The 25,909-nt window shown below is 34.7% G+C and overlaps 1 protein-coding gene across 3 annotated transcripts in view; it reads right to left on the reverse strand.

Annotated features, from left to right (window-relative positions):
- Window positions 1–25,909, reverse strand: part of LOC150107977 (rab11 family-interacting protein 4-like) — a 186,317-nt gene that overhangs the window by 91,807 nt on the left and 68,601 nt on the right. For all 3 annotated transcript variants that reach the window (XM_090415498.1, XM_090415499.1, XM_090415497.1), the window contains exons 4-6: window positions 21,742–21,852; window positions 18,655–18,690; window positions 7,190–7,319 (exon numbers count right to left, since the gene is read on the reverse strand). In XM_090415498.1, the coding sequence (XP_090271624.1) occupies window positions 7,190–7,319; window positions 18,655–18,690; window positions 21,742–21,852 (277 nt within the window). The remainder of the gene's footprint in view (window positions 1–7,189; window positions 7,320–18,654; window positions 18,691–21,741; window positions 21,853–25,909) is intronic.

The raw sequence follows: 25,909 nt of genomic DNA on the forward strand, positions 1-25,909 counted from the left end.
GAAATACGTAGATGTTTTCATAATTTCAAAAGGCACAGAAACTACCTCATTTGATTTCCTTACAAAAATAAATTCCTTCCACTAAAAAATAAAGTTCACGTTAGAGCTTGAAAAGAATAACCAATTGCCTTTTCTTTATTAGGTACACTAATAAAGAAACAAGAGAATGGACAAATTCAGCTCACAATCTATCAAAAACCAACAGACATTAGACGTTACCTACACTTCAAATCGTCTTACTATATTGCGCAAAAACTCTGGATAATACATATGCTTAAAAATAGAGCGACCTATATTATCTCAGAAGAAAAAGATCTCCTTGATGAACTCACTCTCATATCTCAAACACTAGTAAACAACGGTTAACCAAAAAATATAATCAGAAAAGATTCTTTATAGAAATCCTCCGCAGCAACAACCTCTTGTCGTGCAATATACTTCGTCCATTGTCATCCCTTATGCAGGCTCAATTTCGACAAAAATAGCCAAACTCCTGAAGTCTTTCAACGTCCGAGTTGCTCTCAAACCTGTCAAAACTATACGTCACGTTTTAAGATCTACTAAGGACATTAATGCCTTTTCAAATACACAGGTGTATACAACATCCCATGTGGATTAAATTACATAGGCCAAACATCAAGAAGCCTGGAAATTTAAAAAAAAAAAAAAAAACATAGGGGACGTGAACAACAACAGAACAAATACTTCAGGATTAGCCCATCACTTCTCGATCTCTAACCGCACCATCGATTGGGATAATAGCTCCATGCCTTATATAGAAGATTTTCGATGTAGAAACTTCGAAGCCATGGTTGTACTCCGTTCGGGAGAAAATATAAACAGAAATCAAGGAATGATTCTGAAAGACATCTGGAAAAGGCTAATAAATTCACTCAGCTAACCAGAATATCATTTTGCTAAAAACTATATAACGCGCTCAATAAACAATGACTGAGGCACCATGCTCCATGCTTATGATGTTACGTGTCAGTTTCAATTTATTTGACCGTGTTACTCTATTAACTACTCTATAAACATTAGTGTGTATCATTATTCTTGTCCTGAAGAAACCAGACAGAATAGCTGGTGAAAATTGTTGACAATTTGTGTATATAATTTATTAATATCTGGTCAACGAATAAAACCAAGAAAAATCTAAAGTTTTAATGTTTAAGTGACCAAATACAAAACAAAAACGAAAATATCCATGTCTTTTTTTTTTTTTTGGAAGATTAATTGTATATTTCCAAAATTATCTTGTTTCTTGTATTGCCACTAATTTTAATTTGTACTAATGAATTTCCGATATGAGTGCTTTAAGTGCTCCTGTCCTTATATTCCATATCTCAAAATCATAATCCAATAGCTGTTTCTTGAGTCATGCCAGTTTAGTCTGTCCAGTTTCAGGCTTTTTTTTTTTCCAAGTTTCTTAACATGATCTCAGCTTGGTTCAATTTTAGGAAGATAATTTACTATCAGCAAAGTCAAACCTACCAATCCCTCTCTTTCCTTCCCCCCTCTGCTCTCATCATCATCATCAATTTCCTGATATGTACCCTCAAGGGGTGTATAGGCTACTATGACAGTAATACATGATTAAATCTCCCTCTGCTTTCCAATCTCAAAAACATACTTTGCCTCCTGTTCTTATAAACAAAAGCCTCCTATGATTCCTGCCAATGCTCCGTTCAAGGTAAGCCATCCAACTTACTTTTCAACTTTAAACACTTATGTAAACCACATGATTACAAGTTGCTCTGAACATATTGTTACATCGTTACTTTCCACACATATTATATCTTGTTCTACCTCTAAATAGCCCGCTTTCTAATCTACTGTTGTGCCTTTAAAATATTAATTTAGTACTATTTCCTTTTCGGATATTGGCAAAATTTATTTTTTGCTGCACCAGCCAATATCCTATAACAGAAGAGACTCTTGTTCAGGGAAACAATTCTAAATTCAAAAGGGATACACACAATAATTAATCTTACGCTAGCACTGTGCAGATTCAGTAGTTAGCAGTCGTGACCTAAATCTCACATAAGCAATAATATCTAATTCCTTCCCACCAAAAGATTCTGTTTCACAAGTGGTAGTTTGAATTCGTAATCAGGCATAAACTCAGGTATAAGGTACAAAACATGTTTATTGGAAAAGCACCAAACAATTACAGTTAAGAAAATTCAATTATTCATTAGAACAAAACTCACTCTAAGTTAAGGTTCATACTAAATCACAACAATGAATTTGAGTAAGCTAAATCCTTCAATTACAAAAAGATAAGATTAAGTGTAAGCATAACACTACTAGGATATAATTCCTTTCACAAGTTATTCATAGTACACGCACTGAACACTTTCATTAATACTCTATCAATAACTATCTTAATTCTAAATTTCATTAGTCAAGCCTAGCCATTCTCAATCAAAATACTGCCTATCAACAATTCTTCTTTGTTCCACGTGGTCTTAACTAATCCAATCAAATTCTCACTTAAAAGTTCTCTATTAGTGTCCTTTAGTTTACAGTATACACAAATTTCTTATTCTTCTAAGCGATTTTTAACATAGAATGGAAATCTTTACATTACCAGATCCTTTCAGATTTCACGCTGCCATCTCATGTAGATCTGGATTACCTTACTGTATAGTTATCGGCTGTCCTTGCGCCTGATGATGCACTACGCTTTTCTTTGAATCTTTTCGGACTGTGGCATGCTGTCTACCGCTCCACAGGAAACTTTCTCCATTCTTTCCAATGGGACATTCTGCTAAGGCTCGATTCTGCATAGGCCATCATATCGCGATCAGCTCCGCTTGGAAATCTTCAAGCATTCTCAAGAAAAGAACCAGCCATCAGTCATCATTGTAGTTGACCCACCGCTCTCTCACGAATCCCCCAACAATCCTCCTAAAACTGGAATCCAGGAACCCAAGAAGAAAAAGCACACATCATCTTTTATTCACCCTATCGGGCGCCCTCTATTCGATGTGGTTTTTACCCATGAACCCCATCGTTCATGCCCCTTGGGTAATCCTACACTCTCTAATCTGTTAGGTTTACCCTATTCCAGGAAGTCGCCCTGACATCACTTTCCGCGTAGGTACAGCCTCCATCGCTACGCTCAACTCGTACAGATTATACAAGATTATTCCAGATTACTACTTATAATCTTTCTCGGAATTTCATAATGTACTAGACAGCTTAGTGGGATTTACAAATAACTTAATTCCCTTACATAATTCTTACTATTCTGATATACAAAATTCTCTGCTTCTCATTCAAGTTATACAGGAATAAATTTCAATATATGGCACATATGGGCTAAATTATTGCATAACATAAAGAAATTTCTCATAATTATTAGCTGATATACAGATATCTCCTTAATTAGTAATATTTATCATGTTAAATCCTGAATAAAGAATTTACTTGTAAAGTTCTCCATTCAGGATCTAACAAAAGTCCCCCCTTTCAAGAAAAAAGTTTTTTCTAATTTTCTAGAAAAACTCTTTTTGCTTCTCCCTCAATTCTCTGGGAATGAACCTTCCATTCTTCCTGGGCTTCAGTGCGTATCTCAGCTCAAGTGACTGTATTGTTTCCTCATGACATGACTGAGTTTGCTCATTCCCATGCTGAATATGCAGTGCTTCTTTTAATGTTTTGGACCTACTTAATTCTCCATTATTTTTATTCATAAATCTTGCACAGTCAGTTAGTAAGTGTGCACCCTTTGTATCAATTGCTAAATTCCAACATAATAAACCATTTATAGCTTTTCTAAGCATAAAAAGAAAACAGAGGAAGTTTGCATAATCAAACTGCCGCTGATATTGTATACTAACTTCATGTTTTCTGTACTTGTTCCGTCTCGGTCTGTTATAGGAACTGCTAGATCTATTAATTATCTCAATGTAGTTTACCCCAATTGTTCTCGGACAATCCTCCCCTAAATTTTCTTCTGTAACACCTTGATCATTTGCTAATTTTACGCTTGATATTTGGTAAGTCTCAGATTGACTGTTTACTTCTGAAGTTGAAGCTGATTCAGAATCAATCTGGATATCTCGAGACACTTCATTAACTGATAAGTTCGCACAACATTCCCTTTTCTCTGCATTCTTTCATCACGAGATCTCTCATTTCTATTTCTAACTTTAAATTTTTCGTTTCCTCTACTAAACCGTTTATTTCCCATTAGGATTATCCCATTTCTAGAGAAGTTGCAAGAGAACTTGTACTTCTCTAGAAAGTTAGTTCCTAAAATTATCTGAACATGTGGGCAAGATGTTCTAGGGAGGACCAACAACTCTTGCCAAACACACATGCTAAACTCAGGTAAGTATAATTTTACTCTAACCCTTTTTGTTGCACAAACTTTAGATGTCGATAACCCCGATAATCTGATCGGTCTCCTTTTACTAAAACAATTACGAACTAAATGCACTGTCTTGTTACAATTCATTTTTATTTGGTGGAAATTAAAAAAGTAACTTAAAAAAATCAAAATAGTGAAATGCCCAATAAATTAAAGACTCAAGAAATTATATTCTTGGTTTCACCCATTATCCAAGATAATGGGTTAAGCAAACATAGCTTGCACATGAATTAACTTCACAACTGGGCTACTTGTATATAGAGGCTAATGACTCCACATCAATTGCCTTAGTATCATATAATGAAAATGCACATATAGTGCAAACTTTGTTTGCTTATACTTGAATAAGAATGAAACCAAGAATATACTTTCTTAGCATCTCTAATTTATAGCATAAACAAGGGAAAAACTTTTAACATCTATCTCTAATGCAGAGTATTTTAGTAATAAGGTGTCACACCTATCGGCTACTTGTATATGGAAATATGACTTCTGCATTAATTCTGGGTCTGGCTCCCACTGATGAGACCTCAGTAAAGGTTGAAACTGGTCTGGGTAGTGGCCCTTCCCATAATGCATAGCATTGTACATGTCTGTAAGGATATTATTATTTAGGCCTCCAAGGAGTCAGAGACTCATTGCGGGAGGTCCTTCCTAGGAAACACAAGTCTATCAAGACTCAACGTGGGAGGTCCCTCCCAGGAAACACGTCTATCAATACCCCTCGTTAAACTCATTGACCATTCTCGCTCTCACCACTCTATCAGGCAATGCATTTCATGGTTCAATCACCCTCCATGCAAAGAAACCACTCCTCACCCTCTTGCTCACAGTTTCTTTTCGTAACTTCCAGGGATGGTCCCATGTCATTACTCCTTCCTGCTATTCAACCAAGCGAAAGAACTCCCCAGTGCAAACCCTGTAACCACCTCTCAACAGTTTAAAAATCTCAATCATATCACCTCTCCTTCTTCTATCTACCAAACTCTGCAGTCCACATTCCCTCAGCCAATCCTCATAACTAACATTGTACAGTCCTGAAACTGTCTTCGTTATCTGCCTCTGTACCCTTTCCACAGTTAATTTATCCCCTTCAAATCCTGAGGACCAAATCTGAGAACAACAGTCTAAGTGTGGTCTGATCAGGATCTTATACAATGGAATGATAACTCTTATCTCTGCAGGTCAGCATACTTCTCATTATTGCAGCAATCCTTTGTGTTACCTTCACCACCTTTGCAATATGTTCCTTGAATTTCAGGTTTCTATCAATCATCAATCCCAGATCTCTTGTCTCCTCTACTTCCTCCACTATATCTCTTCCAATAGAGTATGCAGAGTCCCATCAATGTGTCCCAAACCTGAAGACCTTACATTTTGTTGCATTAAACTGATACCCCCCCCCATTCATTTGCCCATGTCTCTAGCTTATTCAAATCCTCTCTGCACTATTACTAATAACCCTTCCCAGCTTTACATCATCTGCAAACAACTGAACATCACCCTGCATCCACTGAAAATGTCATTGATATAAAGGTTAAACAATATAGGTCCCAGTACCGAGCCCTGTGGGACCCCACTTATAACCCCCTGTCTCCTCGAAACTGCCCCACCATACACAAGTCTCTGATACCTATGTGCTGAAACTTAAATATCAGCTTATCATGTGGCACCTTGTCAAATGCCTTAGCTAAATCCAAGAAAATGGCAGTATATGCCTTTCCCTCATCTATTGCTCTTGTAACTTTATTATAAAAGGCTAGTATATTACTAAAACAAGAGCACCCCCTCATAAATCCATGTTGACTCTCGATAACATTACCCTCATCTGCCCAATGTTGTATACAGTCCCTAACTAATTCCTCCAAGATCTTAACTACTGATGACACACAAACTGGCCTATAATTAGACACTTCCAGTCTGCTACTGCCCTTATGCAATGGCACTATCTTACCTTCCTTCCATTACCGTAGCCAAACTTTCATTGAAAAGTCAGGTCAAAGGAGCTGTCAGTTCCTTAGAACATTCTCCTAAAACTTATGGTGAAATACCACCCAGTCCCACAGCTTTACTGACATCCAGATTGCTCGGTATTTGGAACATGTCCTCCTCCTGCACCTCTAAACCTAGAACCTGCCCTATCCCTCTAGTATTAAAATTTATTCCTCCAGGATGAAACACCAATAAAGTGTTCATTGAACAATTCCACTATTTCCTCCGCATCAGTCGCTCTATTCCCATTTTTCTTCCACAATCATTTCTCCTCCTACTGGCCACATAGCTAAAATATTGACCATTCTCGCTCTCACCACTCTATCAGGCAATGCATTCCACAGTGCCTCATATTATGGGATACTACGGCAACCGATGTGAAGTCGTTAGCCTCTATATTCATGAAGTTACTTCACATGCAAACTTTGTTTGCTTACACCTGGATAAAGGATAAAACTAAGAATCTTGGCATCTTTAATTTATAGTATAACCCAGTGGACAAACTTGAATTGCCCAATCTTCCAATTTTTTACTAAGAAGAGGCTAACCTCCTCTTCTTAGTAAAAAAGTCCTTCTCTCCAACACACCGCTGCTGGAATAGTCAACACTAAATTTTTATCTCATACCTTTGTATTTAAGTATTTCAAGTTGGAAATACTTAAATACAAATTGCTTTCTTGCAGTTAGAAACATTTTATAATAGTAGATACGTTGCTCTATATATTCCATTCATAAAAACTTTCATTTCTTTAACAAACCTTTATTATAAAAAGCAATTTCATTTAGATTAAATTCAATTATAGTAATAATGCACACCTTTTCATTGAGATCCTGAACATCATCTTCAAGAGATATTTGATCACTACATACATCATCAAAATCTACAACAGAACTTCCTCTGCTGCTGGAATTAAATCCATTGGCTGCCCCAGAACGAAATAATTGACTGAAATATGTCAAAGAAAAGGATTCTGTTATAATATTCTTATAATTATTTAAAACTTTATACACAGTAGAAAAATCATTCCATATATAACAGTGATGTCCATAAATAGTCGACTGTGTAAAGAATTTAGTCAATCACCAAGAATAAATTCACATATTCTTCTTAGGAGACAGCAAATATCAAGAATGTACATTGTTAAAAATGTGTATCATAGAATGTAGATTCTTGATAATTGATAATTTAAGTAAACAAAGTCAATCATGGATGGATATTTATAGAAGTAGAAATTGTGTAAAAATTAGCGGACTAGAATGATGGCTACATTTTACTATACAATTACTTCCTTAATAATTAGATATATTAGTAGTGTTTACCTGCACACATGTATGCATATCCAGCACATTAAAAATATATATTCCACTCCTCTGCTTATCATCTACACTACATTAAATAAATATTGAATCATTATCAAGGTCCTGATAAGTATCTTCAAGGGATATACAGGATCTATGATGGTATTACATGAAAATTTTACATCATTACTAACCTCTTATCAACAATTATCTGCCAAATTAGTTCTGCTATATGATATATCATCCAATTCCTGACATGCACCCTCAAGGGGTGTACAGGATATGATAGTACTACATGAAAAATTTATATCATTACTAACTTCCTATCTACAATTTTCCTCCAAATCAATCTATTGCCTGTCAAGACTCCAACATTATCAGATCTTATATTTCAATCTTCTAAGGCAATTTATACCATATCACTATATCTTGGTCTTCCTCTGGGTCTTTTTACTGCCAACCTGGCACAGAACATTTGTTTTGCTAATCTTTCTTCTCCCATTCTGTTTAAGTGACCATACCACTTGAGATTAGCCCTGCTAACATATTCCTGGATGCTAACAATGTCAAGTTCTTTCCTAATTTACTCATTTTTAATGTGATATTGTTAGTGATGCCATCTGTTCACGCCCTTAATCTTTCTCAGGATTCTCTTATCTGCGGTCTCGAGTCTTTGGAGTGTTTTACTTCTAACCCAGCTCTCAGATCCATAAGTTAAAATTGGTTTGAACACTGTCTTGTATACAGCTAATTTAGTGTTCCGACTAATTTCTCTCGTATTTCATATGAATTTATTCAATTGACTTCCTATCATACCAGCTTTGTTGATTCTATTGTCTATTTCCATATTTAATTTACCATCTTCACTAAAAATCATGCCTAAGTAGCCGAAATGTTTGACTTGTTCTATAGATTCTTCATTCACCACACAGTTGATATTTTCAATGCATCTGCCTATTTTCATTGTCTTTGTCTTGTTATTGCTTACCTTCATACCATACCTATTAAAACAGTTATTCGATTTAGTAAGGGGATCTTGCAGACTTCTAGTGGATTAATTTAGAAGTATAACATCATCTGCATAAAGCAAAGAGCTGAGATTAACATCTCCAATTTTGGTAGCAGGTTTAATATCATTTTCCTTCATAATGTGATCCATATAGATAATGAAAAACAGAGGGGATAATGTACATCCTTGTCTGACACCAAATTTAACATTAAAACATCTCCCTGTAGTTTCAATTCTAACTGCTGACTTACAACTCAAACAAAGACTAAGTATTGCTTGATATAATGCCCCACTGACACCATACAACTGCAGTGTTTTGAATAGCTTCTCTTTTGGCACTTTATCATATGCTTATTCTAGATCTACAAAACTTAAATACAGATTTTTGTTATATTTGCATGACTTCTCAACTATTTGTCATAAATAGTTGAGAAGATCAACTATTTATGACACTGATACTGATCCTCAAAGCCTCTATTTGGTCTGAATCCAGCTAGTTCTTAACAAGCTTCTCTTCCACAATCCTTCTCCACAATTTCTCAGGTATACTTGCATAAATCTTACCAGAAACACTTTTATAATAGAGAAATAGATCTGTAATTCTTACATCCAGTTTTATTTCCCTTTTTATATATGGGTACTATGAGAACTCTACTCCAATCATCTAGAATTTCTCCCTCTGTCTAGGCCTTCTGAAATATGCAATGCAGTCAATGTAAGACTTTTATACCTCCATACTAGCATTTCTGGTCGAATATCATCTACTCCTGCTGCCTTTCCACATTTCAGGCTTTTAATGGCTTTTTATACTTCAAATATGGATATGTATTCCTGATTGCATGCCTGGTCAGTGTTTTTTACCACTGTGATGTCACTGATTGTTTCATTTAGTAATTTTTCAAAGTAATTACTCCATACTTCAAGGAGATCTTTTTCTCCAGTTTTTATCTTTATAATCTCTAACTTCTTTTACAGCACTCTCTTTCCTCCATTTCTGAGCTTCTTCAACAACTTCTTGAATATCCTGCACCTTGATATTTATTTTCTATGTTCTTGCCAAAGTCCTCCCATGACTTTTGTTTAGCTAGTTTTTACACACTGCTCAGCTTTCTTACATTTGTCTCTGTATTCTCTAAGAGCACAAGCTGACTTATTTGAAAGGAACTTTTGATATGCTTTCTTCTTTTCCTTCACTGCCTCTTTAACTTCCAGTGTCCACCATGGAGTTCTGATTTTTCTATCCTTGCAAACAACTTCATCACATACCTCTCCGATTGAATCATTGATTGATTCAATCGGAGAGGTATGTGATTCTTCAGGGCTTGCCACTGAATCTCCAAGGTTTGGTTCCTGTTCCACAGTTCACATCTGAGAGCTGCTCAACTTTTATTCACTTTAAAACTTTCTTACATGTTCTTCTTTTCAATATGAAATTCAATTTCATCCTGCTCAAGACAAAATGGTGATCATTTCCAATTTCAAATCCTCTGTACACTCTAGTATCCTGCAGAGAGAAAACATCACTATCAACAATAACATAGTCAATGAGACCTTTTCTTATTCCTTGCCTCTTCTCTCCATGTGAATTTGTGTACATTTTTATGTTGGAACATGATGTTAGTAATAACCAGTCCATGTCCTGAGAAGAAATCCAACAGGTATTTGCCATTATTATCAGCTTTGCTCTTTTCTCCAAATTTTCCAAAAACATTTTTGTATGTCTGACAATCATTTCCTACTCTGCTATTTAGATCCCCAACAAGGACCAAGTTTTCATTTTTCATTGTGTTAGTTGCTTTCTATAAAGCATCAAAAAAAATTTCTCCACTTCTACCTTAGTAGAACTTTCTGTGGTACCATAGGCACAAATAAGTCTCATTGTCCAGTTCCCCAATCTGATATTTGCTCACATCACTCTACTTGAGACTGCCTGCCACTCAAGAAGATTAGCCTCATATTTAGTGTTGAATACTATGGCTACTCCTTTTCCTTGATTGCCATTGCCTGAATATAACATTTTGTATTTATTGCTCAGAAAGATCTCACCAGTTTTTGTCTTTTTTGTTTCAGCCATTCCTATTATTTTGATCTGATACTTATCGAATTCCACAGTTAGCTCCATTTCTTTGCCATTCAGGCTTCTTATGTTGATAGTACTGATCTTGAACTCTGGTGATATTGAGATGTAGTGTGTTTCAGGATTTGTTCCAGTAGCTGACTTTTTGCTGTTCGACCTGGTTCCCTGGGCAAACTCAATTTATCCTTTCCTTTTCTGTTTAAATGACCATACCACCTTAGATTAGCTCTGCTCACACATTCCTGAATTGGCTAACAATGCTAAAATCCTTCCCTTCTAATATCTTCAATTTTAATATGGCTCTGCCACTGATGCCACCTGTTCACTCCCCTAGTTTCATTTTCCTTTTCATAGATGAATACTATGAAAAAGTTCATAATTTATATAAAATTATGGATATGGAGGAGACTATTAAGAATCTCACATATAGCAAGAATGAATAATAACAAGGTTTTAGGGAATATAAGGACAGAATGCTACTTGGGGACTGATCATTAAACAGAAATTAATGTATTTTGGGCATATCATGTGAGCAGATGAAATTGGAAAGTACAGTATGTTGGGAGATTGGGCAGGGGGATAAAGAGAGGAAGAAAAGGAAAGAGATGGATGGACAATGTTAAGGAACTTACCAGCCTGAATTCTACAACTGCTGAAAGAAAAAGCAAGAGACAGAGTGAAATGAAGAGCCTTTGTTCAAGACTGCCAAGAGTTGGAAACAACCAAGTGGCCATAACAACTAAGAGTTCTGCTCCAATCATCTGAAATTTGACCTTCTGTCCATGTTTTCTGAATTATGCAGTACAGCCACTGTACATCTTTTATACCTCCATACTTGAGCATGTTTGTTAATTCTTTCTTTTATTTCCATGTCACATTTTCCATTTTCTTGTATTATACTACCAAGGTATTTGTATTGTCTCACTTGCTCTACACTTTCTCTATTCATCATCACCTTGATACTTCCTGATTTCCTGGAGACTCTCATCACTTTTGTTTTCTTTGTGTTAATTTTCATACCATATTTCTTGCATATATTTTCAAATTTTTGCAGTAGGTGCTGTAGTTCATCTTCGGTATTAGCTAATAGTGCTTGATCATCTGCAAATCTAATATTTTGTATTGTTCTTTCTCCAATAGTGATTCCTCTTTCCTCTTCATAAAATGCTTCTTTTATCATTTCCTCTGCAAATATATTGAAGAGCGTCAGTGACAGGCAGCATCCCTGTCTTACACCTCTGCCAATCACACATTTTTTAGTTTTTCCTACTTTTGTCTTTATTATGGCCGTCTGGTTCATATATAATTCAGCTATTAACCTTCGATCTCTCCAATCTAAACCTATTTTGCATAATATTTCCATCAGATTTTCCCATTTCACCATGTCAAATGCTTTTTCAAGGTCGATGAAACAAATATAAACCTTTATTTATTTCTATATTCCTTTCACATATGGTCCTCATTACTTCAATTGCATCTCTAGTTCCTCTGTCTTTTCTAAATCCAAATTGATCATCCTCCAGAAAATACTCCACTCTATTATACAATTTTTGATTTAATATTCTTAGCAGTACTTTGGAGGCATGTGAGAATATGCCTATAGTTCTGTAGTTACTGCACTTAGCGAAATCTTTAGGCCATACTCCTGTTTTGTAAATGAGGTTGCAGAGTTTCCATGTTTCTGTTATACCTTTGTTCTCCAGTAGTTTTAGGATTTCACTAGGTATTCCATCCACTCCTTCCATCTTTCCACTTTTTAATTCCTTAATCACTGTTTCTACTTCTCTCTTTAGTATTTCAGGACCTCTTTCTTCTGTTGAGATTTCATTTTGCTCTTCCAATTCAATTTTTGTTGGTCTTTAATTTTTTGCGTAAAGTTCTTCGATGTATTCCTTCCATCTTTCACCCTGTATTTCAATATCATATATCATCAGTTTTCCTTGCTTATCTTCTAATGGCAGATTTTATGCTTTTTTTAATATTTGTAATTTCTTTTGCTTTATCAATCATATCGTCCCCTTTTTTCCATTTCTTCAATTTCTTTGCATTCTGTTTTCAACCATTCCTCTCTTGCTTTATTAGTTTCTCTTCTCAGTTCATTATTTAATACTTTGTATTTTCTTCTTCCCTCTTCAGTGTTTACATTTTTCAATCTTCTTCTTTCTTCCATTTTTCTTATCATTTCATTTGTAATCCATGGCTTTTTAATTCTTTTCCCTTCCACAAAACCTATCTCTTCAGCAGCTGTTTCATATATCAAGTTTTTCAGTTGATTCCATTTTGCATTAACATCCATAGTTTCTTCAGATATATTCTCTTTGTTCCTTATTTTATTTTCCAGTTCTTCTCTGAATTTCCTACCTGCATCTCCTTTGAGTTTTTCTAGGTTCCACCTTTTCTTGCTTTTACCTTTGTTTATTTTCTTATATCGTATTCTTAATTCCATTACAAGAAAATTATGGTCTGAGCCAATATCAGCTCCTGGATATGTTGATATCCTTTTTACACTGTTTCTGTAACTGTTTTGTATTAACATATAATCAATCTGGTAAATTGCAATATCACCTGGCCTCCATGAACATCTTCTTCTTCTCTTTGGAAGTTTAAACCAAGTATTACCAATGATTAGTTTGTGTCTTTTACAAAACTCTATAAGTCTTTCACCTCTCTCATTCCTTTTTCCAAGGCCATATCTTCCTGTTATTCCCTTCTCTACCTTTTCACTTACTACTGCATTCCAGTCTCCCATCCAGATGGTACACCTTTTAGTTCTGTCTTCTTCCATTATCTCTTCTATTTGATTATATATCTGTTCTACTTCATTTTCATCATGGTTACTTGTGGGCATATATATCTGTATAATCATTATGTCCACAGGCTTTGCTTTCAATTTAATCATAATCACCCTGTCACTTTTATATATTATTTTTTCTACTAAATTTTTAACCTTTTTCATTCAAAACAAATGCTACTCCATTTCCCCCCCATGTTCTACAGGAATATATAATTCTATAACCATCACTTTCAAAATCTCCTATATCTTCCCATCTGACTTCACTTAGACCAACTACATCCAATTTATTCCTCTCCATTTCTTTCTTCAAGTTCTCTAATTTACCAGCTCTTAACATTGTTCTTACATTCCAAGTTGCAACATGTATAGTTCCTATCTCATTCTCTCTTGAATGTCTTATTTTCTTCCTATTTTCCTCAATACTTGGGATCCCATCCTCATTGTCCATTTGAGGATTTCGTAGGTTAACGACCTGAGAAGCCTCATTTCTTCTTCTTCCAGGCATGACATCCATCGTTTGCCGATAGACCCTGCTTTTGCAGTTGTGGAAACTAAATTTGCCGAGTTCACCATATTTTCTTGGAAATAATATTTCCTTCAGTTGCTGTTGAATGTTGCGAACACTTCACCAGGTTGTCTTCTTGTACTAAAGTCCTCGTGTATTAATATTCGTTATTAATACATGAGGACTAAATTCATAATAAAGGCCAGAAAAACCGGCTTTTCTGACCACGCACTCCAAACATACCACAGAATTATTTGGAAAAAATACCAGGTCCCTACACCGCACCAAAACCTGGTTTGAGAGAAAATTTAAAGAGTCATGTGAAATGCTCAAACACAACCCAAATCTCAACAAAAATGATGGCCTAACCATTCCAAGAATGTGGAAGACCCATCTACAACCTGTATAACAACCTAAACTAGCCATAGAAAAATCCCACTACAAGAAGACAACCTAGTGAAGTGTTTGTAACATTCAACAGCAATTGAAAGAAATCATATTATAACAATCAAAACTAAAAATCCAGAAGAATATTAATACATGAGGACTTTAGCAGTTTATTGTAGTTGTATTTTTTTAATTTAATTAATTAATTGATTTATTTTAATTAATTAATTTATTTATTTTTATTTATTTATTTTTTAATCACTAGAGGTCAGGCTAGGGAAAAGGATTAATTAACTACGTAGATTTAGTTTACCAGTATACAGAGCTAGAGCATGTAGCTTGGTTCCTTATACACTTGTATCCTCCCGATGATGACCTCGATACAGGGGTCGAAACGTCAAGTTTTATTTTATTAGTAATTAATAAAATAATCTGTTCAACACATGTGTTTTTGTCTCCCTAAATTTATAAATATGAATCTACAATGATATATGTTTTATGCGACTCCCACCCAAGGCTGTAAACCTATAGTACATTAATACTGTGAGTGTGCCAGGTTTCTTTCTTTCTTTTTGGTTTAATTATTTTTTTGTAATTTTTTATTCATATTTTACCTCATCTGGAAATCCTACTCTAGAGACCAAACATGGAACTTATGAAGTCACTTCAGCAATAAGTGTGGAGGTGATCTCACACTGGGTGATGAAATTCATCTACCACCTAAAGACAATTACAAATATTCATGCATTGGCAGGATTCAAATCCACAACCTGTTGATTGGAGAGAAAATATGCTAACCTCTCAACCAACCAGACTTGCAAATAACATAGTTGAGACTTTTCTTATTCCTTGTAAATTCCTGCACATCTTTATGCTGGAACCTGGTGGTGCTAGTGATGACTAGTTTGTGTTCTAAACAGAAATCCAGCAGGTACTTACCATTATTATTAGTTTTGCTCTTTTTTTCAAAATTTTTCTATATGTCCGGTATTAATTTCCTACTTATAGAGTTAATATCCATTAACCCTGATAAATGGGAACCGATTGGCTAGTTATAATCTGATAAAAATTCCCCCAATTCTTCCTTAGTAGAAGCCTCCTGTTGAACCACAGGTACAAATAAGTCTCACTTTTCAATTTGATACTTGGATGTGCATCCATATCACTCTACTCAATACTGCCTGACATTCAAGAAGATTAACTTCATGTTTGATGTAAAGACTATAACTAACTTAACTTCCCAGATTATCAGTGCCTGAATATAACAACTTGTAGTTATTATTAAGAAGAATCTCACCCGTTTTTGTCTTCTTTGTTCCAGTAACACAAATTATGTTAACATGGTATTTCATTAATTCTTTTGCCTGTTCCACTTCTTTTCTATTAATACTTCTTATCTTTATGGCAACTATCTTGAATTCTGCTTATGTCAAGTTCCAGTAGCTGATTTCTTTGCTCTGATTCCCTGATGAAAACACCAGGGGCCTTGTTTAACTGGACAACAACACTCCTGCTGTCAATTTTTCATCTTGTTCTATCATCATTATCTTTTGTTTTAAGCCAATAAAGAATACAATTTGGTCAGCTAGACCCCAAATTGCAGCCTATCCACACTTACTAACAGGGTGCATGAGAGAGAGAGGATTGGACATTAAGTCAGAAGTCCCACTGTTCTCCGCACTGAAGACTATGTGGATTTCTCTGCCCAGTTATTTAGTTTTGACCTTAGGTGATCCCAATAAATATTTCAACAGGCCTAATTCAGGAAAACAGATGTCCCAAAAGCAAGTGAACTCCTCCTTTGTATGTGAACATGCTAACATTCAACTAGATATAACTCTCCACCAATTTTCACTTGGTTATACCATAAATTAAAGAAACCAAGAAATGATATTCTTGGTTTAATCCTTTATTTAGACATATGCAAACATAGTCTGTGCATGAAGTATCTTAATGACCAGGCTACTTGTACACAGAGGCTAATGACTTCACATCAACTGCCTTAGTATCCCATAATGCAAAGTACACCTCCTTTCAGATGTGTACAATATTATACATTATGAGAAGGGCCACTACCCAGACTGGTTTTGACTTTTATTGAGATCTCGTCAGTGGGAGCCAGGTCCAGAAGAGATTCTAAGGTTGAAGAATTAAACCAAGATACACTTGGTTAAAGGATCAATTTATAGTATAACCAAGTGAAAGACTTTCAACATCTATCTCTGATCAAGAGTATTTTAATGATAAGGTGATACACCTTTTCACTACTTATATATGGGAAATATACGACTTCTGCATTACTTCAACCTTGGTATCTCTTCAGTGAAGTGGTCTCAGACACTGAGTTCCATTATGTAACTGCCTATGGTATGGCTTCCACTGATGTGGCCTTTATCCAAGTCCTTTGCAATGGATGCCTTACCCTGGGAGATGAGCAGTTCTGGCTGGTGACTTGTGGAGGTTGATGGTTGGATTAGTAGTTAGTTTTTGCCTGGCATTAGGTGGAGCTGACTTCTACAGGTTTTGTTTGGTGGAACCAGTGCTGAGTTTAATGGCATGTAATGAGTTATAAGATCTTTGGGGTTACTCATTGAGGTTAGAGCCATCTGAAGGATCACCTAGTTTGTGGAGAAGATACTTAATTTATACAAAGGTCAAAATTGGTCTGAGTAGTGACTTTTCTCATAATGCATAGCATTATATATGTCCGAAAGGAGGTGTGCTTTGGGATTAACTACAGTTGTGGTCTAGGTGTTGGAGAGATTGGTTTGGAATAGAATACAGGATTGGGTTAATGGACATAGCATTCTTTATGATGGTCATAATGGATCTGTAAAGGGTAAGTCCTGTTTTAGCAATTTACTTGCATTTTATGATAAGGTAACAAGTGTGTTAGATAAGGGAGAATCATATACAGTGATATTTTTGGACTTTGCAAAAGCATTTGATAGATTACCACATGATAAGTTGATGTACAAGCTGCAGAGGATGGGAACAGACATTATTAAGATAGATTGGAGATTGGTTCTCTGAATGATACCAGCAGGTAACAGCTTATCACCATTTTTTTTTTTTTTTTAGATGAACTATATATAGGCTTGTTTGCATGCTGTAAGAAAAATGACAAGCAAATAAGAAAAATTGAGAAGGCAACATAGGATGGGTGTTAAATCTGAAACACAGCTTTTTTAGCACAACAGGAGCAATACTATTACCAGCTGACTGGTTGGTGTCTAAGCTAGTCAGGATTCTGATTTTTCTGATGAGAGACTAAGGGAACATGCAATAAGCAGTTATTAGTAAAGTGAGGTTACGATGATATGACTGATATGATGTGTCTTTGGGTGTGGTACAATAGTTGCATCTGCATGTGAAAGCAGTGAAAACATGGACAGCCTCAAGTTGTACCCAATCTTTGGCAAGAAACCAGAAGACTCAAATGTCATTTGAAGAGAAGAAAAGTTTGCAGTATTTATCATTTCAAAAACATAATTAAATTTGTTGATGGTCTTCTTGCAAGATGCAGTGTAGACATCTTATGATGCTAGAGATTTGTTCTCTAGTCACTTGTAATGTGTTAATTTTTTTTCTTGGACTACGTTGGAACATTTGTTGGACAATCAAGACTTGGATAGTGGAAAGGAATTTTGGAGAAAATCGGAAATGAATGTCATCATTCCTGTAAGAATTATTTCTGTGATTCAGTCTAAGCAGGTGTTAGAATCAGGAGACTGGAAACAGATGTCTGTAAAAAAGGAGCTGAAGAAGTCACAGAGATCATCCCATGTGACATCTCTGTAATGTCAAAGGGCAGGAGATTAAGAATGACTGTGTGAAGGATGTTTTATAGTAAATATAACTTTATAACTTGAACCTTAACCTCTTCCAGAAATGAAGGCAAGCTGGTTAAGGAAAAGTCAAAGATGTCAGCTGGAGAGTGACGATTATTCTGGTATTTTGGTAAGTAGATGGACTATATGTTATGTCAATGATAACAGCAAATACCTTAGTATCCTTTACCGGTTTGATCAATGGAAATGGAGGAGGAAAGCCAGTTTGTGTAGTACTATCCTGTATCCTATACAACCCTTGAGAGTACATATCAGGAAAATGATAATGAAAATACTTTAAACATATAATGTTTGCCAGTTAAAATTTAAAATAATTTAAAAATAATTTAATTACTCATTGTTGGAATCAAACATCTTACCTTGCTAGAGCATTAGAAGATTGCCTTTTGCTTGAACTAGAAAAAAAAAATAAAGACGTATTATAGTACAGTACACAATCTAAAAACACAATGTACAGCAAAAGTTCCATGCGAGACACTTTAAAATTTCTTACAAAAAATTATGATACTATCACACAATCAAGAAATATTACAATTCTTTCTTTCATAGTCACAGTGATCAGCATTCAATATGTAAAACTTATGCAGGCAAGCTACCATGTCGGCACACTTATTTTAATTAGAATAAAATAATACTAATTGTTTTTATCAAGGACATCATCAGGAATAACATGTATACACTAAGACATACGCTACATCAGGATACACTATAGTCAAATACAGCATAACTGCTTCAGTTAACCAACAAGCATGGTCTAACATCCAGTGTGTGTGTGTGAGGGGGATTAATTTTTTGTATATCAGAGAAATTACTTCAGTGGCTACTGGTTAATTTCCTGTATTCCTGTTATTTTTAAGTTTGTTTATAGTATGAGAACCACTAACTCAGTATAAATTTCTATTCTTAGTTTCTGTATCCAATATACAGGTTATTTATGCTTGGAAAATTCTTGGATTTCTTTTTCTAGATATTATGAGGGTTATAAATGAGCGATTCAAATCCTTAGAACTTTGAAATCATAATTCTTGTTGGGATTCAGTTGATGGATTATCATGTCACAAATTTCTTCAAATTTGTGTTCATAGCAGGTTTTGGTATGATATAAGGAATAGGTGCCTTTTCAATCAATTTTGTGGCATGTTTTAAGTGCAACGATCAAAAAGGGAATAGCTGATTTTCTGTAATGAAGGAATTTGATGTGTCGTTTATGGTCTTCTTTTCATTTTGGGATAGCATGTCCTGTTTCACCTATGTAAGGTAAGTTATGAGTAAATCAGATCTGGTATATAACGGGGGTGGACAAGAAAAGAAAGAGGATTCTTAGAGCATCTAAGTACACTTTTTAATTATGTGGGTGGTTTAAATGTAGCTTTAAATGCATATTTAAACCACCTTTTTTTTTCTATTTGTTATGATATTCCCTGAATATAAGGAATGGCTATGGCCTTATTTGTATTGTTTTTATTTTTGGTTGTATTTTTGTGAGATTCTTTGGATTGTTTTCCCCATTGTAGCTATGTTTTTTATAACATTCTGCTAATTATTTGTAACTTATTTTTCAGAGCCTGCATACCAGAACAAACTGAAGATTTATTTTTTTTAGATTGCTAATGACTCCTTGGTTTTCAGTACATGTATTGGTCTCTATGTTTATGGTAAACAGTGAAGCATAGGCTGCCTGAGGAAAGATATGTGAGAAGTATATTTTTGTTTTCAATTTCAATTTGTTCATATCTTCCTTTCTTTCACAGTTACACAGCAAGCATTCATTTTAATAAATTAAGGAGACAACTATCATGATAGAATAATAACTTCAATTTAATAGCTAAGAAAAGCTAAAATTCTTAAGCAAGAATTACCAATTATTAACCATACATTTATAAACAATGGCTATAGCAAAAACACCAACAAAATTCTTCACACGAAACAAAACCCAAAAATGGAAATAATATAGATTACAGTAAAACCATAGTCATTCCGTACATTAAAGGGATATCGGATAATAAATAAAATGCTACACAATTACAATCTTAATGCTACCTGTAAACTCCCTATGAAACCTGAAAAACATATTCAACACTGCCAAGGATCCCCCCCCCCCCCCCAAGTCCACCCTGGGATATACTGAATTTAGTGCTTCTGTAACTTACCTTATATTGATGAAAGGATGCACAATTCCAATCAAAAAATATTAAATTTAATAATTTTGGTAAATAAGGCCTCTCTGATCATGCTTTTAATACCTTACACCAAATTGGACAGGAATATGTTCCTTACAACATACTAACTTGGTATGAATGCAAATTCAAGGAAGCCTGTAAAATTTTGATCGACCAATTTGATCTAAATGATAATAGTAGCTGAAAATTCCTAGAATATGGATAGCACACATTCAGCTCACATAACTTCTTTTTAAGTTCTTCAGCAAACACTCACTTCGGAACTCTTAAGTAGTAATTTCAGTTCTTATTTCATATACTGACCACATTCACTACTGTTGTTTGTTTTAATTTATCAGTTGATAATCTCTAGTCAAACAGATAACAGGACTAACTTTGATGTAGTATTTTTTCCACCAGATGTCAGGCCAGTAGTGTTAAAGGTTGACCAAATTAGTGTTACTTTAACATACTATGTAATGTTGTCTCTAGTACACACACACACACACACACACACACACACACACACACACACACACATTGGATGATGATCTTGATATGAAGGTTGAAATGTTAGGTAATTATTTTGGTTTTTATTAAATTGAAGCTATTGTTCCATTATAGTAATTTCTCCAAAATTTTATGATAACAAAACAGTAATTTAAACCACCTACCAAATTGAAAAGCGTACGGAGCTGCTCTAAGGATACCCTTCCTTCTCTCACCAACCCAGGTGAATGCCAGATCTGATAAACCTGTAACTTCCCCACATAAGTGAAACAGGAAGGACATGCTATCCCAAAACAAAAAGAACATAAACAACACATCAAATTCCTTCATTAGAATATTTTAATGAAGTTCTCAGACTTTAAAACAGGAATATAGAAAACTAACCTCTAAACAGTAGCCACTGATGCAATTTCATTGATATAACAATATATTTATGTATATAATTATTACTATTTTTTTTCCTCAATAGATGGCAGGTTAGGGACATTGGTTGACCAAAGTAGTTATGCCATAATTCACTGTGGTTTATCAGGATGTAACTTGTGTCCCAGTGTGTACATGTATTTCTGATGATAACCTTGATGTAAAGATTGAAATGTTGAGTGTTATTTTATTCTGATTAAAGTAATTGTTCTGATATGGTAAGTTGGCCTCCATAAATTTTTCTCACTGAATGAAATACTAATTTGGAAACCTGATCACATAGGTTCATTATACTTGGATATCAAAGGCAAAATTACTTTCGCAGAAAATTCTGAATTGCTTATATAAACATACCCAGATGCTCTTCGTAAACTGGTACGTAACCAAGTATTTCTTTGTTGAAAGGCATGAGATTTACCACTTCCAGTACTTCCTCCACTGCCAGTACTACGAAAACTATCAGAACTAAAAATAAAGAATTCATGTTATTATGAGATATTTCTAAAAACATTTCTGGTATTTTAAACAGTTAATAATTACCCATAATCTTTTGATAAGAGCATTCTAATATATTATTATAAAATTATAAACACAGAGAATATTGATATGAAACATTTTAAATTGAATATACAAATGACACAGATTCAACTACTTCATCCATTTAACTGATAGATATATATTACAATCCTTGTCATAATTCAACTACTCAATCCCATATCTGAATAAGTGAATGAATGTACAAACATATACTGGAATCTGTAAGTTTCACAATGAAATAAGTAATAGGGATTAAGGATCAACACTAGTTAACTGGGAAGATACTTCCACATAACTTTTAAGGAATACAGAGCACCGTGACACTCTAAACAACACGAAATCATCTTCCAATTGTGCATCACGATTCTAGGTTGTCTACCTGAATACTGAACAAAAAAGGACGTGCTGGCAACATTAGACTTAGCCAACCTAATCACATTCCGTACTGGCTAAAACGACACACAAATATGATGGTACAACATACTGGGGCATCAGTTTTAAACAAGCTTTATGCTTTTATCAAGAAATCAGAGTAAACAGTGAATAATCAACTAAAACAACCTGAAACTCAGCAGAAGAAGCCGATCAAATCAGAAACATCAAGGGAAAAAGAGGTGGATGAATTATTAAATACCACACTGATGTAAAACTGGTGTTACCAAGATGAAGAGAAAAACAAGCAAATCTTTTCTAAATAATAGCATATTCAGACAATAGTGATCAGGAAAGATAAGCAGTAGTTCAAGTATTGAACAGCAAATATGAAGAATGGCAGATAATTTCAAAAAGCGATGTGAGTAAATTCTAAAATGGAAAAACTGAACAATGAAGCACTCATATTAAAAGCTTAATGGAATGAAGCAGCACTGAAAAAGGATTAATATATTATTTAATTCTTCTAAATATATTTTAATCCTTTCTCAGTGCTGTTTCACTCCATTAAGCTTCTAACATGAGTTTCTCTCACACACAAACAATGAGGCAATTGCATCTATGTGCCAACGAAAAGCTGGTCCTTTTGGAGATCTAATAGCACAAAATGAAATGAATCCAGATTTAGAGAAATGTTTGGAGAAAATTTGGAACAAACCCATAACAGTGATAAGTAACGGTAGATTTCTGCTTAGGACATGGACTAGTCATTACCAGCAGCATGTTTCAATATGAAGATCGTGTAATTCCACATGGAAAGACCACACAAGAAATAAGAAATCATATATTTTCAGACTACAGGTATCCCTTACTTAACGCAGACTTTGATTAACACAGCGAAATTAATTGCGACAATCCCTTTATATATGCAGCAAGAGTTTTTAATTAACATGCCTTTAAATTTACCATGCAAAAGCATGCAAGCCTCGAGGAGTGTTTCCTGGCCGAGAGAAAGAAAGTCGTGAGCATGATGACGTCATTCCTCCCATTATGCATTAAGAATGGGTGTATTACAAACTCCAATTGTCCTGCTGTATTTACAAATTACATTCTTCATAAATTTTACAGCCCATTAATCATGTCGAAGAATAAGAGCAACCCCCACAACCAGGTCATTAAGTGAAAAATAAGAGGAGGAAGGTAATTACCTTAGATACAAAACTTGATATAATTAAAAGATTTAGAAAGTAAGATTGCAAGCGAATTTGGTTTTAACAAGTCCACAAAACTCGTAATACTTATCCAAAGCTGATAAGTATTACGAGCAAGGTAAACTTGTATCTACATCTGCAAGTATGCAATGCACATGTAACCGAAGTGCTATAATGGTTGAAATGGAAAATCTGTTGATTATTTGGCTAGAAGACTGCAATTAAAAGAGAATTCCAATTAGCGTCTATAAACTCATAGCCAAAGCTCTAAGCCTCTTTTCAAGACTTAAAGAGACCAAATATAAAGAAGACAATTCAAAATTTGCAGCTAGGCTGGCTTGAAAATTTTAAATCTAGGGCTGGACTAAACAATGTGAAAATAACAGGTGAAGCTGCAAGTGCCGATGTGGAAGTGTGAAAAACTCTGGTTTTTCGTCTCATAAACTCAAGAAAATCAACTGGAACCCATACTATTTCAGACATTAAAAAAAAAAAATATTGTGTTAGGGTTAGAGACCACGAGATGGTAGCACTTGTTGATCCATCTCTTCACTGTGGGCTGTGTAAATTAGTGACAGCCTTGGGCCAGTTATCTCTGATTGGCTGCCATTGGAGATTGAATTGCCCACTCAGTCTCCAAATATTAGATAGGGCTAAAACCGCCTTGCCCACAGGAATAAAAGGTGTCAGCTGATTTTTTTTTTAAACTTAAAGTATATGGTTGAAAATCTACATAAAAACAGTAAAGACTATACAATGCAAATAAATTTTAGTACAACCCAAACAATGATAATAGGCAGAAATGGAAAAAACTTAACTTAGAAGAGGAAGGAATAAACAGGAACACATTAAAAAATTCAGTTATTTAGGCACATTGGTCAGAGATGGGTTAAATTATGAAGAAACTATTAAACACAGAATAAATCTAGGGTGGTCTAATATGATAAAACTATGGAAAAATATGTGGAATATATGGAAAAATACCCATCTCTCAAAAAAAAAAAAAAAATCAATCAATCAAAGTATATGGTTCATTCAATAGTACTTCCACAGTTCTTTATGGTGCAGAGACTTGAGTTATTAAACAGAAGGAAGAACAAGGATTAATGGGCTTTGGAAAAAAAAACAAGTGTTTGTAGAAAATAAGTAAAACATCATAGACTAAAATTAAAACCAATCAGGAGATTAGGAAGAATTACACTATCATATTTCAATTATAACAAGAATCAAAGAAAAACAATTACAGTGGTAATATATGTACAGAATACCTATTAAAGGTTTCCCCAAATTCTCCAAAACAGGAGAGTAGAAAAGGTAGCTTTTCTATCCATTTTCTTCTAGGTCTTCCCAGACCTAGAAGAAAATGGATAGAAAACATCAAGAGTATAAGATAAATTGGACTGGGAAGTATTGTTCATGGTGGCTTCAACTTTCTTTAAGCAAATGAAGAGATGACGATGAAACAGAGGAACCAAGTTACATTATACCCAGTATGCCAAAGCATCACTAATTTGATCAACCATTATCTTGTTAATTGCTGGCCTGGTTGGCTGAGTGGATAGCGTACTCGCTCTCCAACCAACAAGTCACAGGTTCGAATCCTGCCATGGGCATGGATGTTTGTAATTGTCTATAGGTGGAAGATGAATTTCATCACCCAGTGTGAGACCACTCCACTTACTGGAGGCCTGTAGTGGCTGATAAAGTTCCATGTTTGGTCTCTAGAGTAGGGTTTCTGGACCATGTAAAAAGTATATAAAGATATATATAAAAAACTGACAAAAATGGGGGAAAAAATCCTTAGCCACCTGTAGATAATAATCTTTTATGGGTGGTAATCACTTAAAAAAAAATTAACAGAAAAATTAGTAATCAAATTTCTGGTGGGGAAAAAAAAAACTACATCAAAGACACATCTTCAAGTCCTGTATTTTATAGCCAGAAATCAAATTCTGAGTCATATTACCCACTAATAAAATAATGATAAATGCTGCAGCATTAGTGGTGTGTTAATCAATATTTAATGGGGGGGGGGTTGTTATTGTCCAATTAATACCTAGAGTAAGGATTGCTGGAGGCCTACAGTCCTACAGTTATTAAGACTTGATAGGAAACAAAAGTTATGTGGGTTGGATGTGTCATCCATATTCTTCATATTTTTAAGTAATTATTATTGTCTAGATTCAATCAACCACCGAATTCTCAAGAATAAAGAAAGCCTAAAAATGTTTTGTTTTAGGCCCGCAAACTTTTGTTTTGAACAAGTTATAACAAGAGTATACATCTCACACAATCTCTTACTCCACAACTCTAGTCATTAGTTACTTCAAGTTTTAATTTGATAATAACACCCTCACCCCCTTAAATAATGACTGACCACCACTAAGGCTGAAACATGTACC

Source organism: Typopeltis vanoorti, chromosome 3, assembly GCF_054136105.1.
Source record: "Typopeltis vanoorti isolate ZY-2024b chromosome 3, IOZ_Tvanoo_1.0, whole genome shotgun sequence".
NCBI classification, from domain to species: domain Eukaryota; kingdom Metazoa; phylum Arthropoda; class Arachnida; order Uropygi; family Thelyphonidae; genus Typopeltis; species Typopeltis vanoorti.